The sequence below is a fragment of the Physella acuta genome, unplaced genomic scaffold (assembly GCF_028476545.2).
Source record: "Physella acuta isolate Inbredline_101_S28 unplaced genomic scaffold, ASM2847654v3 ptg000478l, whole genome shotgun sequence".
Taxonomy (NCBI): Eukaryota; Metazoa; Mollusca; class Gastropoda; family Physidae; genus Physella; species Physella acuta.
Window position 1 is genome coordinate 307613 of NW_026731997.1, and position 18472 is coordinate 326084.

General features: G+C 34.2%; 1 protein-coding gene across 1 annotated transcript; it reads left to right on the top strand.

Moving 5' to 3' along the window:
- Window positions 1-638: 638 nt before the first annotated feature.
- Window positions 639-1056, top strand: LOC131944048 (alpha-ketoglutarate dehydrogenase component 4-like). The gene has a single exon (XM_059304506.1). It carries the CDS (start codon window positions 684-686, stop codon window positions 966-968), a length of 285 nt encoding a protein of 94 aa, XP_059160489.1. The 5' UTR covers window positions 639-683; the 3' UTR covers window positions 969-1056.
- Window positions 1057-18472: the final 17416 nt, after the last annotated feature.

The following is an 18472-nucleotide window of genomic DNA, read 5'->3' on the forward strand; positions in this document are numbered from 1 at the left end:
TTTTATAATTTGAAAGTGATATTACTTATAGCAAATGATTAGACGTATTTTTACTGCTTATGTGTATTTAATACAAATAGCATTTACATATTTTAAAAAAAAAAACGTTATTGATAAAACCAAATTGAAATTATATTTTAATTTAGAAAATATTAATATTTTATTATCTCTTATAAATGTTTTTGCTTTTAATATATTCGCCTCCAGTAAAAACTATATAAGGGAGGTAATTTACAAATGCAGCTGCAAAAAAATGAACAGACTGAGTAAATATATACGTTCATTAAAATAAGAAAATATTGCTAAATTATATAAAAGATAAAAAAACGACTTTAAATGTTTACTCAAAATCTCAAATTTTCTTAACAAATAAAATTCAATGTTTCGCCAAATTAAAAACTCATATACCGAAAAATTAGTAAAATGTATTTAGTACAAATTGAATCGCTTAAATAGTGGGTCAATTAATTTCATTTATGGTAGTTTATATTTTGAAAGAAAAAAAAAAGGCAAAACACACTTTAAAATTTAAACAACAGTCCTGTCCTATAATGCTATATCAATAGGCCATGATATTTGGCCATAAATCTAGGTCTACGTTTTTATAGTATTAAAATTACGCACAAAAAAAAGGAACAATAAATACGCAGTTAATGCATAGTTTTCCTATAATTTAGAATAATATGGCGGCTGCAGCTGCAACAAGGAAAATTATCCAAGCAGTCAAGCCTCATGTTCCTTCAATCAAATTTCCACCCAGAGATACTGCCAATGAATTTTCTGGAGACAAGGGATCAACAACGGCTAATATCACACAAGGAAAATCTGAAAGCCTAGCTACACCTATGGGACATAAATCACCTTCCTCGGGACAAAGCATAGAATCATTTCAACTTCCACTGAAATACCATCGGAAACCCTTGTCAAATGAAGAAATGGAAGCTATTGAGAAAGGGGGCAAAGTATGATCAATCAAATACAAGAAGTATATGGATCTTAGTAACTAATTAGTATGTGTGAATAAATGGTTTTTAGCCACGTGATGTATGGTTTAATAAAAAACTGTACATAGTTTGACAATTTATGATAAATTTGTTGAGGCTTTATTTGAAATAAAGCCACCAATAAAAATTGAGTGATTATTAAAAAAAAAAAAACAAAAAAAAACGGTCGTATTTCTTTCTGTCAACTATTTAATTCTCAACATAGCATGGAACACAGTAAAGTAAGCAGTCAAAAGAAACCCCAGCTGCACATCCTATTTTAGTCTCATTATTATGCCATTTTACCTTCTCCATTTTTAGCGCAATTTCCATTCTGGAGAATTGCGTTTATTAACCCGTCATTTCTGGATGGATGGATGAATGGATGGATGAATGTGTGTCCGCAGGTTTAAGTCGTATCTCCTCCTCAACGAAGCAATATCGAGGACTAGTTCCAAAAGCAATTATGTTAAGAAAGTTACGAGGATGAACATAGCCCATAAACATTCCGGGTTTCTTTCATGGATTTCCCGGAAAAGCCAAAAAAAAACGTCAAAAAAAATGCCCATATCTCGACAACCCGACCACTTAGCGACTTGAAACATGTACCAATCGATTCCTGCCATAATTTAAAACAATATTGCCGAAGAAAGTTTTCAAAAATATCTTTTCGTTCGGTCACAATTTTTTTTTTACAAAATTATTTAAACTGAGCATCGTGTAGGCCTAGGATGATATTTTAAACTGAGCATCTTGTAGGCCTACTCGTTAAAATAAAGCTATTTCCGTTGATATAGGTTAATATAGTTGCCTTTTTTTTTACTTATTAATTCAAACGTTATTTTTGTACCCTATTAATTTATTTATAATTTATATGAGAGTGTTAGGGAGTTAGAATTACAAGGTTTTGTTTCGTTAGGCCTAATCATTTTTTCACATTTTTTTTTTAAATTAATTAAGGAAATTGCGCTTAAATTGTCACTAGACTTTTCATTAACTTGTTTTCTAATAAAAAACAAAAACTATTAATATGATTAAGTGTATGTAAGATCCTTCATTTGTCATTCCCTACAGTATCGTCTCAGTCATCTCCTGACCTGGTGTACTGTGTTCGTTGGGCTCGTATTGTCGTCTCTTATGTGGTATGGGGGGGGAGGGGGTTGTAATACCGATGCTGTTTCGTTTCATGTACCCCGAATGTGATACAAAATTTAAACATGGCAGAAATGGCAGGTGTGGTAAGAGTAAGTGATCTTACTTATATCAAATAGCAAAACGTAATCATTTGTATTCATTAAATATAAGTAAAACTTGAAATAGCTTTTTTTTAAATTTTCATGTTCTAGTTAAATTTCAACTATATGCAATTGTTTCATATTTTATAATATAATTATATAGTATTAATTACTTAATATTTCTTAATACACCGTGTTGCTTGATTAGTTTTTTTTTAACGTTATCTCCCTTAGATATAACTTTTTATTGTTTATATATTAATGAGAATTAATGTTTCATTTTATCTACTTTAACATCTTTTTATATGCAAATAACATGGACATTGTCCTATCAATCTGCATAGACTAGTTTTAATTATTTAATACATATTTATTACATTTTGACATGTCAAATATTATTGTGTTTTAATGTTGCTGTAAATAATTTAAAATATAAATTACAAACACAATACTTATACAAACGTAGCACTTGATTTGAATGTAGATACCTATCTATGTTAACGATATTAATCAGATCTAGAAGTAGTACCTCTCCATGTTATGGACATAAGGTCAGATTTTAGAACTTAGTTTTGGCTGGATACAAATATAATATGTGCAATCGGTTGGTATGGTTGATACAAGTACAATTATTTAAATTAAACTTAACGGAATATTTGATTTCATGGCTATATATATATTCGCCTTCATTTAAAACGATTTAAGGGAGGTAATACATACATGCAGCAGTAAAAATTGAACAAACCGAGTAACTATTATATTTATTAAAATGTTAAACACTATAAGAAAATATTACAGAATTATATAAAAGAAAAATAATGTACGTTTTAATTTATTCTCAAATTTGAGTTATGTCTTATATATTAATTAAAATTTTGGCGAATAAAAACAATCATACACAGAAAAATTAGATAAATGTATTTAGTACAAAGTGGATCGCTTACTTTTAGAGTTGATGCTAGTCACGAATACTGTTGAGGTAATTTAGATTTTGTTATTATTTGTTGACTCAAAAAAAAAACAACAAACAAAAACAATATCAATAAACAAAACAATAAAACCAATTATGATTGTGAGAAAACCTCTACAATTGACTTTAGCTTTGCTAAAACCTGATGTTGTCTCTCATCCTCACATCTTAAAGGAAAATTCTTTCAAAACAGATTAGTCTCCTTTATGAGCAGTGGACCTATCTGGAGTCATGTACTATGTGGTGATGATGCCATTGCCAGATGGAGGAAGCTGATGGGACCCACTAAAGTTCTCTAGACTGTGTTTGAAGATCCCCAAAGCATCCGAGGCCTTTATGGACTTACAGACACAAGAAACTGCACCCATGGCTCTGATTCTGATGAAACAGCGAGTCGCGAAATAAATTCTTCCTTCTACCCTGAGTTTAACATTGACCAGTGGTTTGAACAACAGCATGATTACTTTTACAAAGACCTCGTATAGTTTGATGCCTCTGTGTGTCAGCATATATCTATACCAGACTTTAGAACACAGCAGGACGATGTGATTACATAATAAATACTGAGAGAATTAAAAAAAAATGGTATTATTTGTTCCTCAATCTGGCGATACGCCTAAAAAAACTAGAAAGCCGTTCATGTCAGAAAGTGACAATGCAGGAACTACACAAAGCGAGACAAGGGGTCATCCATAAATGACGTCACGCTTTTTTTGAAGATTTTTTCCTCCCCCCCCCTCCCCTCCGTCTCACGTCGTCACAAAAAGCCAGACCCCCCCCCCTAAAATTTCGTCACACGTCAGCCTACAACCGCCCTCAAAATTTGCAGTTGAATATTTTTTTTAACAGTGATATTTTTCCAAAATCGTGTCTGAAATATGTCTAAATAGAGTATTTCAATCAATTCCTATTGCAATTTATTAAAACGGTTTTCTAAAACGCAAAATAACGTCTAAAATTCGTTTTCTAACATTTCCTCTTTATAATGCAAAAGTTTGACGTCGCACCATCTGAACTCCCCCCTCCCCCTCATCACACTTCGTCACAAAATTACCGACCCCCTCCCCCTATGAGTGTGACGTCATTTATGGACGACACACAAGAGCGGACACACTCATCCCCAACACCTCCATTAAAACAGTTTTCTAAAACGCGACAAAAAGTCTACAAATTCTAAAATTCATTTTCTAACATTGCTTTTTTTTGTAATGCAAAAGTGTGACGTCGCACCATCTGAAACCCCCTCCCCTCATCACACACCGTCACAAAATTACGGACCCCCTCCCCCCTACGAGTGTGACGTCAATTTTGGACGACCGCCTAACTCGGGATATAGACAATATTGTTAATCAATTTTAAAACTTTCAAAAATAGAATATGTATAATGTGTATAATAGTGCGAATTAGTATTTATGGGAAATTCACATGCGTTTTTGAGATATATATATATATATATATATATATATATATATATATATATATATATATATATATATATATATATATTTATATAATGCTGGAAACAATTTGAACCTCCCTCCCAATGAGATGATCCTGGCTACGCCACTGTCCACCTGATCCGGTTCCTAGTAACACTGACTATGCTGGACATTGGAGCATCACTCGAAACACAGCTTGTGTCCTAAATTTACGTTTTGTAGGGTCGCACGACTGTAGTTGCATCGTTGTATTTTAATTAATTCAGGTTTGTGCCCAAATGGGAATCAGAAATCATCAAAAGTATGAGATCACTATCGTAGTTTAGTAGTAAGTTATCTTTCCTATAGCAAACGCTTATGCTCAATTATGTGTATATATTACCCAATTTCTATTCGCTAACACCACAGACAACTGATTACACTGAAGCCTAACATATCTACACAACGTGTAATGATTTTATGTAGGCATTTCATGTATACAAAGTGCTATTAAATATAACAATAACAAAATGAAAATTATATCGAATTTAGAAACATTTGTATAAATGCCATCATTAAAAAGTTGATTTGATGATACTAAATGATTTTCAGATGCATTTGTATAGCTGTCACATTGTATCCACACACTTTGCGATTTTTTTTTTCGTTTGATTTGGAAAGGGAAGTACAACCAAGTTTAATCGTCCATTCTAAATATGGCAACCCATGTTTACCAGTTATCACGTTATTTATACCTTTAACTCTGCAAGGGATGTTAGAATCAAACAGCAGAAACCGCTACCTTCGTCGGCCAACATACAAAGGGTTTAGAAACACGGGTTGTCTAACTTCCCCCACGTGAAACATTGTTACAAATCCTACTAGCCAGGATTTACATAAGAAACCACTGGATTACACAATATCGTATAACATGGACATGCTTTAGAAGTAATTGGATTACACACGTATTATATAACATTATTGTAAAATAGGATGTATTGATTTCTATAAGTGGCTCTTCAGATACAGTAGTTAGACAGTTGTTGATGTACCAGTATTAACATTGGATGCTCAAATATATATATATATATATATATATATATATATATATATATATATATATATATATATATATATATATAACGTATTAGCTTCAGGAAGAAAGTGAGATAGGTAATGTATATGTAATTAACATTGTTTAAGCCGAAATGGACTATGAAAGAGAGTGAATAAAAGCCATCTGAATGTATATTACTGTATGGAATCCTGTGTTTAACAAGACATTTTATGCAACTTTCTTCTAGCACAATGTGGTAAGGGCTTAATGTTCTTGGTAGTCAGGTTTGGATTCTTTAATATATGTAAAGATAACATATTGGAATGCAAATTATTATTGTGCTTTATTGTGCTTTAATGTTAATATAAAATTGTAAGATACACTACAAACAATATACTTATACAAACGTAGCATATGATTTAAATGTAAATCATCCCAATGTTGTCGACATTTGGTCATCAGGTCAGGTTTTAAGATTACCTAGACACAACTATATTGCGTTTTACAAGCTAATTCAGAATTATAAGTTTATGTTGGATACAAATATAATATGTTCAGTCTGGTTAACATGGCAGGGTTAACAAAAGGAAAATTCATTAAACTACACATAGCGGAACATCTATATATATATGTATGTATATATATATATATATATATATATATATATATATATATATATATATATATATATATATATATATATATATATATATATATATATATATATATATATATATATATATATAAAATTCTCTACTTGGAGACCCAAGAAAACACCAAGCTGTAAGCGTGCCTAAAAGTCCCCTCTCTTCCTCTCTAGGCATATCGCAACCACCCCCTACCCCACATGGTCAGGTGAGCTGTGGTTCACGCTAAATGTTTACTATCGTCGAGACGGGTTTAGTGACGGCTATTTGGGGCAGATAATTTAATTTAAATTGCTTCCACAAGGGAGGGGAGGGGGTGGGGGTTGGGGGAAAGGAGGTAGAGGTTGGGGGAAAGGGGGAGGGGCGTTGGTGTTTAAAAGCAAAAATGTTCAGTAGCAGGATTGGTACTGTCGAATTAAAAAAATTATGAATTACTGAAAAGTAGAAAAAACAAATAAATAGCGGTGTATGATACACAGCGGGTCGGCTCGTAACATTAAATTTGCATTAATCCCGCCTTTACTTAAAACTAAACGTAAGGGAGATAATTAAGATATATATTTGCAAGAAAACAACAATAAAAGCATAGGCATATAATAATAGCAAAATCAATTAGAAGATATCTAATTATTTTGAATATTTTATAATCATCAATATAGTAACAGTTTGACCTATCAAAGTAAAAAAAAAACTAAAATAACTACTGTATAATAATAAAATAGACAGTAAAATTATGCATAATTGTTTGCAATAATAAGGATTACTAAAACTTTTTATGCGTTGCATTGCTTAGATGCGTGTTGTGATTTTAGATTCCCATCCGGGAACAAACTTAAATAAATAAAAATATATTATCTCTACAGCAGTTGGCAATTTACCGCTCTTTAGATGTCAAAATGTAGCTCTCGAGTTCCCTGCACAAATATTAATACTATTTTTTTTAATTTCAAAACACATTAAAATATTATATTGAAAAAAAAAAACAACTTAAAATAGGATTAAAACTCTCATCAGATCACAGTGAGAATAGGTGCAGTAGAAAGTATACGGACAGCTTGCAGCTGCTTGGGCACAAGGCCTAACCCCAACTAGAAGTATCTTTTGGCTTACCATGCTCAGTAAGAATTCAAAGTTTTTATTGGATACAAATATAATACTGTTACTAGACTGGTAGGGTTAATACCGGAATATTAATAGTTATATTATTTAATTTTCAAAATTCGCAAAAAAATATTATACTGTAAAAAACTCAACTTTAAACAGGATAAAAACACTCGTCAGAGAATAGTCAGCATATGTGGAGAAGCGAGTATACGGACACCTGACAGCCGCTCAGAGTTTCTTCCAGATATTCTTTCGGGATATATAGAAAATAAGATACCCCGGAAATTTTAGTCCGCTCCCCTCCAATAAAATATAAGTGCCCCCCCCGCCCCCCGTAGAAAAAAAATGGAAGAAACACTGCGCTTCCATCCCAAACATTTGAAGTTCCCCCCCCCCCCTCCCCCGTAGAAAAAAGTCTAGAAGAACCACTGCAGCCGCTTAGGCGCCAAGCCCAGCCCCACAGCTGTGCTGTAGCCAGCCCCGTGACAACAATTCCATGCTTGCCACTGCCGAAGTGTCAACTTTTTCGAATATAGTTAAATATGTAATGTTATTTTATTCAGAAAGCATGTCCTTATCTGTCAGTAATCATCAATTTGACCTCAGTGACGTAGTTTTTTTTTAGTTATTCCTACTGTTGAACCAGGTACTGGACGCTGGGGTACGAGCTGACCCTGGGTTCAGTGGGGTGGAAGATAAGCCTGGCGAGAACAAAAAGCGACCGGTACCCGGTAATCAAACAGATACCCAAGCCCGTTAGTCGGAGTTTCTCGTGTTACGGCCTGTCTGGCTAATGGGAGACACCTTCTGAGCAGGTGATATCCGGAAATAAAGAAAAAAAAAGTTAACAGCTTCTAAAGTGGATCGCGATATTCCTATAGTTATATTATTTGATTAGTAAGTTCATTAACATGTCGAAACATGTGTATGTTTTTATATAAATACATATTATTTCATACGAGCCAGCCCGCGGCATAACATACGCCGCTATTTAGTTGTTTCTAATTTTCAATAATTCATAATTTGTGAATTCGACAGTACCAACGCTGACACTGAAAATATTTCTTTAAAACACTATAAGTAGCTCGTTAAGGACCATAACCCCCCCCCCCCCCTTCCTTCCCTCCCCCCCCCCCCCCTCCTCCCCCCACCCCTACGTTTAAAATCGTTGGCTCTGCTTGTAAACATTTAGAGTGAACACAGCTCACTAAAACCATGTAGGGGTGGGGAGGTAGGGAGAGCGTTTGCAGCTTGTTTTCTAACGGCTCGAAGAAGAGAATTATATATATAGATTTAAGGGTATTTATTTTAAATAACAAATACAATTAATTTACCTAATCCTAATCAAATACTAAATATTGAAATAAAAATGTTAGTGGCTCTTTAGAAGTGGGACATTTTGAAAATTGTAGCTATTGGCTTTTCCGTCTTAAATGTTGCCGACCCTTGACCTACAGGCATATGGTTTTATAATCGTCTCATTTTAGAACTAGAGTAAGGGAGTTAATACATGCTGTAATTTCAGAAAATGAACAAACAAAGCAAAGACATTTTTTTCAATTAGCAGATTGAAATGTGTAATTTTCAAATATGTATGGCTTATAATTGCAAAAAAGGTCGTTCAAGTTTGACTTTAAGCTTTTACAAATTTAAAGAAATAACGTATATTAAACAAACATAGACAGTAATATAATATACATATATTTTTATATTAAGCAATGTTGATACTTCACTTTGTTTTCGTAGACGTTTAGTTCTTCGTATTTTGGATCCCTCACAAGGGAAACATTTATTTCCTAAATTTATAGTAAAAAAAAAATATTTCCAAACACTGAGGTGTTACTTTTTTACCTTAAATTCTGCAAATTATTGCAGAATCAAACAGCAGAACCCGCCACCTACGTTTTTCAAACAAAGGGTTAGTAGCACCCACCGTCCAACTTCCCCAGCATAAAACATTGTTACGTCATTGCTGAGAATCGAGTTTGATGACTGGGTCGACATTGGAAATAATCAGCACGAAGTCCTTATAATTCATTGTTCATTTATTGCACTTGAAAATTACATAACCTTGACGATGACAACATTGACGATAATTAAACTAAATAGGATGATTTGCATGATGACTAAACGATACGACAACCACAGGTTTGATGATTTACATAATTTCCTCTTCTTATCTTTTCCTGTCTTTATATACCCCCTAATTTCTAGGTCCTACAATGTATGTCACTACCCTCCCAATAGTTACTATGCTACATAAGAGTAAAATGTTGACGTTGCATACAGAATATACTACACAAACAGACTATAGCTTAAGGGGTCAACCATAAAATGTTAGAAATTTAGCCCCCCCCCCCCCCCTAGTCCACACGCGTCCAAACCATGCTGTCAAATTACTAATTCTGTAACATGTAATGTGTACCTTTGATATCGGAATTTGATACTTTTGGTAATATATCATACTAGGTCTAAGTATTACAACTAGATCCAAGTGTTGAAAAAAATAAGTATATATTAAACCACTTAGTACACATTAGTCCCTATAACTAAAGCGCTTGGTTTATTTAAACGTTTTTTGTGACATACACAACAAAAACTAAAAAGTATAAAATAACTTTTTTTTTGTATTTAATATAATTTTTTTTTCTGCACTCGTTGTTGCTTGTACTATTAACAGTCTTAACATGTGTAAGTAGTAGCCTATTTAGGCTCACACCCATAATATCCGTTTACTTTAATTATCGTTTTACACCAACAACAAAATTAAAAAAAAAAATACGCGGTCAGCGTTCGTGCAAAGTCTGGAAAATATCTAGAAAAGTAAATGTTAGATTTCAATAAGTCTGGAAAATATCTAGAAAAATTAATGTTAGACTTTCATGATGTCCGTTTGCCTACAGCGTGTAAACGTAACGTGTGAATGTGCTAAGACCATCAAACATGTTCTTTATTGAGAGAGTGATATCGCATGGGCGTTGTTTACCTCTCGGTTTTACACATTATTTTTCCAAAAGGTAGTCAAAGGTTGGAGGCAGTCATAAACTATTTTTTTTTTATGATATAGGTTGGGTTAGTGCGGTTGTTGAATGAATTATTTTGATGTCATTTATGGTAGTTTAGCTATTAATTACTGTGTGGGTTGGGGTAAAATCGTCTAAACAACGTGACGTCATATTACTTTACTGAAATTACGGACACTCCTCGCTAAATATGCTTTTTTATTAGTACATATGACTTAGGCCTATATTAGTACACATGGCGTAGGCCTATATTAGTACACGTGACGTAGGCCTATATTAGTACACGTGACGTAGGCCTATATTAGTACAAGTGACGTAAGCCTATATTAGTACACGTGACGTAGGCCTATATTAGTACAAGTGACGTAAGCCTATATTAGTACACGTGACGTAGGCCTATATTAGTACACGTGACGTAGGCCTATATTAGTACACGTGACGTAGGCCTTTATTAGTACATATGACGTAGGCCTATATTAGTACACATGACGTAGGCCTATATTAGTACACATGACGTAGGCCTATATCAGTACACGTGACGTAGGCATATATTAGTACACGTGACGTAGGCCTATATTAGTACACGTGACGTAGGCCTACATTAGTACACGTGACGTAGGCCTATATTAGTACACGTGGCGTAGGCCTATATTAGTACACGTGACGTAGGCCTATATTAGTACACATGACGTAGGCCTATATTAGTACACATAACGTAGGCTTAGATTAGTACACGTGACGTAGGCCTATATTAGTACACGTGACGTAGGCCTATATTAGTACACGTGACGTAGGCCTATATTAGTACACATGACGTAGGCATATATTAGTACACGTGACGTAGGCCTATATTAGTACACGTGGCGTAGGCCTATATTAGTACACGTGACGTAGGCCTATATTAGTACACATGACGTAGGCCTATATTAGTACACATAACGTAGGCTTAGATTAGTACACGTGACGTAGGCCTATATTAGTACACGTGACGTAGGCCTATATTAGTACACGTGACGTAGGCCTATATTAGTACACTTGACGTAGGCCTATATTAGTACACATGACGTAGGCATATATTAGTACACGTGACGTAGGCCTATATTAGTACACGTGACGTAGGCCTATATTAGTTGTGAAAAAAATATACCCACGCTCGCCTGAATATAACTCAAATTGTTCAAATTAATACATAAAAAAAAGTCTGTCACTCTGTATCCCTCACACATCCTCTTTAGAATTACTATGATACACACAATTCTTTGCAGTTGTTTTATAATACGTCATATCGAAAATCTCATCCGACTTTAACATCTAGATCCGTGTAAGACATACACATGTTCAATCAACCTCTACCGCTTAGTTTTAGTAACGAAACAGAAAGCGTGGCCTAGCGGTAGAGCAAACTAAACATTCAAGTCCTGATAAACGAGCTAATAATCGCAGAACGTCCCCTTAACCAGATGTTCCTACAGTCTAAGCTACATGGTTTGGTGAACTGGGAAAGGAAGCAAAAGCTGTGTCGAAATCCACGTCTGCCGATTTATAACATTGGTGAAAGAACGTTTATTTTTTTTTCCTATCGAACTGTCTTGCTAATGAGCATTGTTTGAGCCGGTGTTAACCGTAAAGGAGAGTGAATAAAAGCCAGCTGGGAGTAAATAAGTGTATGTTTTCCTGTGTAAACCATGACATTGTATGCAACTGCTTAATAAAAAGATTTACGGTGAGCCTAATTTTCTAATTATCCATGTTGTCGACATTTAGTCAGGTCTAGATGTAGTAGCTCCCCATGTTATCGACATCAGGTCAGATTGTAAGATTACCTAGATATAACTATAATGTGTTTACAAGCTAATTCAGAATTCGCAATTTTTGTTGGATACAAATATAATATGTTCAGTCGGATGGTAGGGTTAACAAAAGGAAAACTCATTAAATTATACATAGCGGAACATTACATTGATTTCGCAATAACATTGAGGTTTTTAACTTTATATTCGCCTCTATTTAAAACTTACCGTAAGGGAGTTAATATAGTAATGTAATTGCAAAAAAACAAAAATTAAAAATTAAAAGCAAAGACATTTCTAGGTTCAAATTTAATTAACATATACTGAATAATTATACTTTCTATATATGTGAAAATAGCATTTCAACGAATTTTTTTTTTCTGTAGGAAAATAAATTTACTGTATTAAATGCACATAGACAGTAAACTTACGCATATGCATTTGCTATAAGTTAGATCAACTACATTAATATTACAATAAGTCTCTCTTCTTTATCCCGTAAATCTGATTCCCATATGGGAACAAACCTTATTTAATAAAACTTCATTCATGCCACAATAGCAAGGGTCGGCAACCTGCGGCTCCCGAGCCGCATGCGGCTCTCTTGATGTCGAGATGCGGCTCTCCAGTTCCATGCACACACATTTAAAATTATTTTAATTTATTTTTAAAACTGATAAAATTATGAGTCTGCAACACTCGGTATTGAACGATATAACAAGAATTTAAAGTTTCTAATTTCTTGCAGAGCTTGCTAAACTACTTTAATATGTTTTGTGCGAAACGTGTTTATGCATTTATATGAATAAATATTATTTCATATTTTAAGTTATTTATGTTGAATGTAATATATATATATATATATATATATATATATATATATATATATATATATATATATATATATATATATATATATATATATATATATATATATATATATATATATATATATACCTAATCAAATATCATACTATTGAAGTATTGTGTTTTAATGTTGCTGTAAAATGTTTAAGATAAATTACAATCAAAATGCTGATACAAACATAGCGCATAATTTAAATATAACACTTGCCCATGTTGTCGACATGGTCATTATGGTAAGTTATAATTGTTACTAGACTACCCGTGATCCCTTGGATAACTGTGGGTTTCGGAGGTCATCCATCAAAAAACATCACGTCTGTCACTCAGATGCATAGCGACCCTTCTCGGCGCCCGGGGACAAACTTTTCGATTTTAACCCCCCCCCCCCCCCCCCCCGCAAGATTTCCATTTGCAACCCCCCCTCAAACTTTTGATGTGCACCCCCCCCCCCCCCCCACTTAAACTTTCGATTTGCACCCCCCTCAACCTTTTAATTTATTTTTCCAACCCATTTTGGCGCCCCCTAAGGTCGGCGCCCGGGGACATATGTCCCCCACCGGCCCCCCCCCCCCCCTCCTCGCTACGCTATTGCAGTGTCACTTATCGTCACAAAAAACAGACCCCACATTCAAAAAGATGTTTTTTATCATTTAAAAACACCGAAAACACCGATTTCGGACTATCCCTTCATATACTGACGTCACAGGTGACCTACTCAACTCTACTTCACCTGCCCAGTGTCCCGCCAAGTCTCAGACAACATGTTTTTATCGTTTAAAAAACGATTCCAGCCGAGCATGTCTCTGACCACACTATCCCTTCATATGCTTAGGACAAAGAAACAGATGAACCCTACTTCACCTGCCCTGTGCCCCGCGAGTTCCTGATAGTCAACCTTATCATTCACATATAGGGCTTAAGAAAAAATAATTGAAAACGTAAAAAAAAAAGTTCTATTAATTTTTATGACACTGACTTTAAAATTTAGCCTTCACTCTCCAAAGCAAATTTTAAAATGCTTTTCTGGCATATCTAGCCCTGGCCACCTATACCATGTTTAAATAATGTGAACACCCGCCATCTTGCTCGTGGTAAACATGGCCTAAAAATGGTCCGAAGTCATTCGTCCGGTCCGGACGCCATATTGTTGTTAGCAGCCGACCACGCCTCCAAGTTAGTTAGTAATCCTACTATATCTAGATATAGAACCTAGATTTTAAAAAATCCCATTTATTCTCGAATTAGATGATCATTGAAGCTAAACAAAGATTTATATAAAATAATTAAGGCCTGAAATAGATTCTAGATGTAGAATTTACATTAAGTCTAGATCTAGAATGTACATTGAGTCTAGTGACCTAGATCTAGGCTAGATCTAGATTCTAGTCTAGAATCTAGGCTAGATTCATAACTTTATTAACTTTCCTTCAACAGCTGATCTTTAGATCTAGATCTAGAGAAATTTATTGTAAAACTAATGAAAAAAGACAGTTTAAAATTGATATAAGTGTTGGAACGTAATAAATACAGCAAACGGACGTATTGTTTAAGTTATAGCCGGCAGAAAATGAGCTTTGTAACGCGTTAAACTTTTGAATGGGCCACAAAGTCTATGATGGAGTCCGCCATTTTTATTGTACTAAAAAAGTAAACACATCAAGGGACGTCACTATTCCCACAAAGTTTAGTCAATGTTTTAACATTTTCTTGGACAGATTGTAGATCTAGAGAAATTTATCGTAAAACTAAATGAAAAAAGACAGTTTAAAATTGATATAAGTGTTGGAACGTAATAAATACAGCAAACGGACGTATTGTTAAAGTTATGACCGACAGAAAATTAGATTTAGAACGCGTTAAACTTTTGAATGGGAGCACAATTTTCTTCAATAGACGCCGCCATTTTATTGTACTAAAGAGTAAACAAAAACCTGTGACGTCACTATTCCCACAAAGTTTAGTCAAGGTTTTAACATTTTAAAAAAAAATGGGTTATTCTGCGTATGAATAAATCAATAAATTAATTAACGTCTTTAAATAAATTTGTGATTAACAGTCTGTCTGCATTAAAAAATTATTCTCTACCTACATACTATTTTACAGCTTTCCACGATGAGTGCAACCATGCGAGATATTCGATCAGGCAAACAAACAAACAAACAAATAAATATTCAAACATGTAAACAAACTTGAGTTTTAGTAGTATATAGATGTATGCATTACTGTTTAAATAACAATAATATAATCAGGTCACTTTTTATGTTAAACTAGTCCTACTGATTTTATAATTAAGACCGGCTAGAATAAGACATGAACATTATGTTAACCGTGTTAATATTCAAATCAAAACCACTCTGTTCATCACTCGCTCATCTGGACACAGTCAGTAGAAAAGTGGCTTGTATGATCATTTAGCTTTATTTATTTTAGTGTGCATCTGAAGTACACAATAAACAGAAGTAATTACATTATACGATTAGGCCTAAAGACCTTAGGAAAGTTTTGAGAAATACAATATAAAGACAACTGTATCTAGACTAATCTGAGTGGCGATACTTTGACATACATATGTCTCAAGCAACTTGTCATCAAGACATACACATGTCATTGATGGGTTATAGTGACAGACAAAAAAACATTAGCAAAACTAAAGTTTTCTGATTCAAGTTGCTGTAAAACAACGAGACTGTTCAAATATCAATATTTTTTAATTATTTATTTTTATTTTAGTTACATACAGCGGCGTAGCGAGGTCAGGTGTAACCCGGTGTGGCACTTAATGGTGTCCCCCCCCCCCCCAGAGGAGTAGCGACTCTTCCCGGGGACAAACTTTCAATTTTCGATTTACACCACCCCCCTCCTCGAACTTTTGATTTGCATCCCCCCTCAAATTTTTTCTCTATATATTTTACTATTTTTTGCCTTGGTGTCACCCCCTAAATGGTGTCACCCGGTGCGGTCAGCACCCCCGCCCCCCCCCCTCCCTACGCCTCTGGTTATATAATCAATTAAACACTTCGAAAAAACTCTTTGAACAAATAAGTAAATAGACGCATGTGCAGGCATTCACTATCTCATTGCTAGGGCCCTGATCCGTGCCTGGAAATCTTTATTGGAAGTTTAACCTAAGAGCATTAGCATTATTCATATCATAAGAAAATCGATGTAAAATAGAGACAAATGCAAATGCTAAGGGGTCATCCATTTAAGACATAAACAAAAATGTGGGATTTTAGACCCCCCCCCCCCAATCTTATTGTGGACGTCCACAAAAATTTTAGTAGATCCCTCAATACATGCTGCAAAATTACTAATTCATTTACATGCTATTCGCACATTAACTAATAATGTAATATATGTGATTTGACATTTTCGGTAACATCTATTACTAGGCTTAAATAACAATTGAGAGTTAAACTTTTCAAATATGTACGTACGTCTACAGTGTGTTAGCGTGTGAATGTGCTAAGACTATCTAAAATTGTTCTTTATTGAAAGAGTGATCGCTTTTTACCAACTATTTGTTATAAAGAGTCTGAGATTGCAGGCATTCATGCATCGTTTTTTTTTTTTTTTTTAAATTGAAAAACTGTTTTTACTGTCATTTGTGGCTTTCTAGCTACCAGCGACTAGACCAATATGGGTTCGGGTAAATTCGGCTAATCAACGTGACGTCATTATATTATTTTTACTCAACTTGACGCAGCACGTGCTTCCATAACAAACCGCCTCTACCCCTTTTTTGTGGTCGCGCTGACCGTTAGCCCTACACACCTGATCAAGCGAGCACATTATACACGAGCTTATATTTTAATATCTAATTGTAACGTGGTGGTTTTGAGCTTTTACTAGAAACAAATGACTAGATTTTATAACTCGATTGTAACTTCATGTATTCATAGAGTAGTACAATATTGTTAGGCACAGAGTACAGATACATTCAGTCTAACGCAGGGAAAGGCAACCTTTTGAGACTGTAGAGCCAAAAGTTACAATTTACAAAATTTTCCAGTTTTAAAGAGCAACACAAGTTTTTTTTTTTTTTTTTTTTTTCTCAATATTTTGATATTTGATAAGGATTAGGTAAATACTGTATTATGTATTATGTCCTTCGGTTCTCAGAGGGCTTATCTTCCACCCCACTCGTACCCCACAGTCAAGTACCTGGCTGAGCCATAGGAAACTAATAACTAAAATACTACGTCACTGACAGGTAGAAGAATGCTTTCTGTATACAATAACATTCCCCATTTACCGTTTTTTTTTTAAAAAGTCGGCATTTTGGCAGTGGTAAGCAAGGAATTGTTGCCACGGTTCTGGCCACAACACGGATGTGGGGCTAGGCATTGTGCCCAAGCAGCTGCAAGCTGTCCGTAAACTTTCTACTGCACCTATTCTCACTGTGCTCTGATGAGAGTTTTAATCCTATTTTAAGTTGTTTTTCTTTACAGTATAATATTTTAATGAGTTTTGAAAATAAAATTATAAAATTAATAATATGTGTGCAGGGAACTCAAGAGCTACATCTTGACATCTAAAGAGCCTCAACTTGCCGACCCCTGCTGTTGATATATTGTATTTTTATTTATTTTAGTTTTTTCAAGAATGGGAATCTAAAATTAAAACATTTAATCATCCCAGTAAACACTCTAAAATGTTAGTGATCTTAATTATTGAAAACGATTATGCCAAATTCTACTGTCTATATGTATATTATACAGCAGTAATTTAAATTTTTTGAAGAATTGCTTTTAAAATGATGATATACTGAAATTGTAAATTTAATTACTTTTAAAAAATCATTTGAATAATTATTATCTTTTAGTTGAATTTGCAATTAATAGATATCTATGCTTTTATTGTTGATTTCTTGCGATTATATTTCTTAATTATCCCCCTTACATTTAGTTTTTAGTAAATGCGGATTAAATGCAAATTTAATGAATTTTCCTTTTGTTAACCCTGCCTTCCAACCAGAGTTTCTTCCAGGCATCTCTTCGAGGGGGCGAAGCCCCCCCCCCCCGAAATTTTTTTACCGCCCCCCCCCCCCCCCCCCCCGAACGAAATGAAATTTATATAATTTATATAGAAAATATATACTTTTAACAGTGTCCGTTCCCCCGAAGAAAGTCTACCTCTCCCCCGAAAATTTCAAGTGCCCCTCCGGAGAAAAAAGTCTGGAAGAAACACTTCTTCCAACTTAACATTATTATATGTGTATCCAACATAAATTTATAATTCTGAATTAGCATTGTAAAACACAATATAATTATATATGGGTAATCTTAAAACCTGAACTGATGTCGATAGCATGGGGAGCTACTACTTTTAGACCTGACTAAATGTCGACAACATGGGCATGTGTTACATTTAAATCA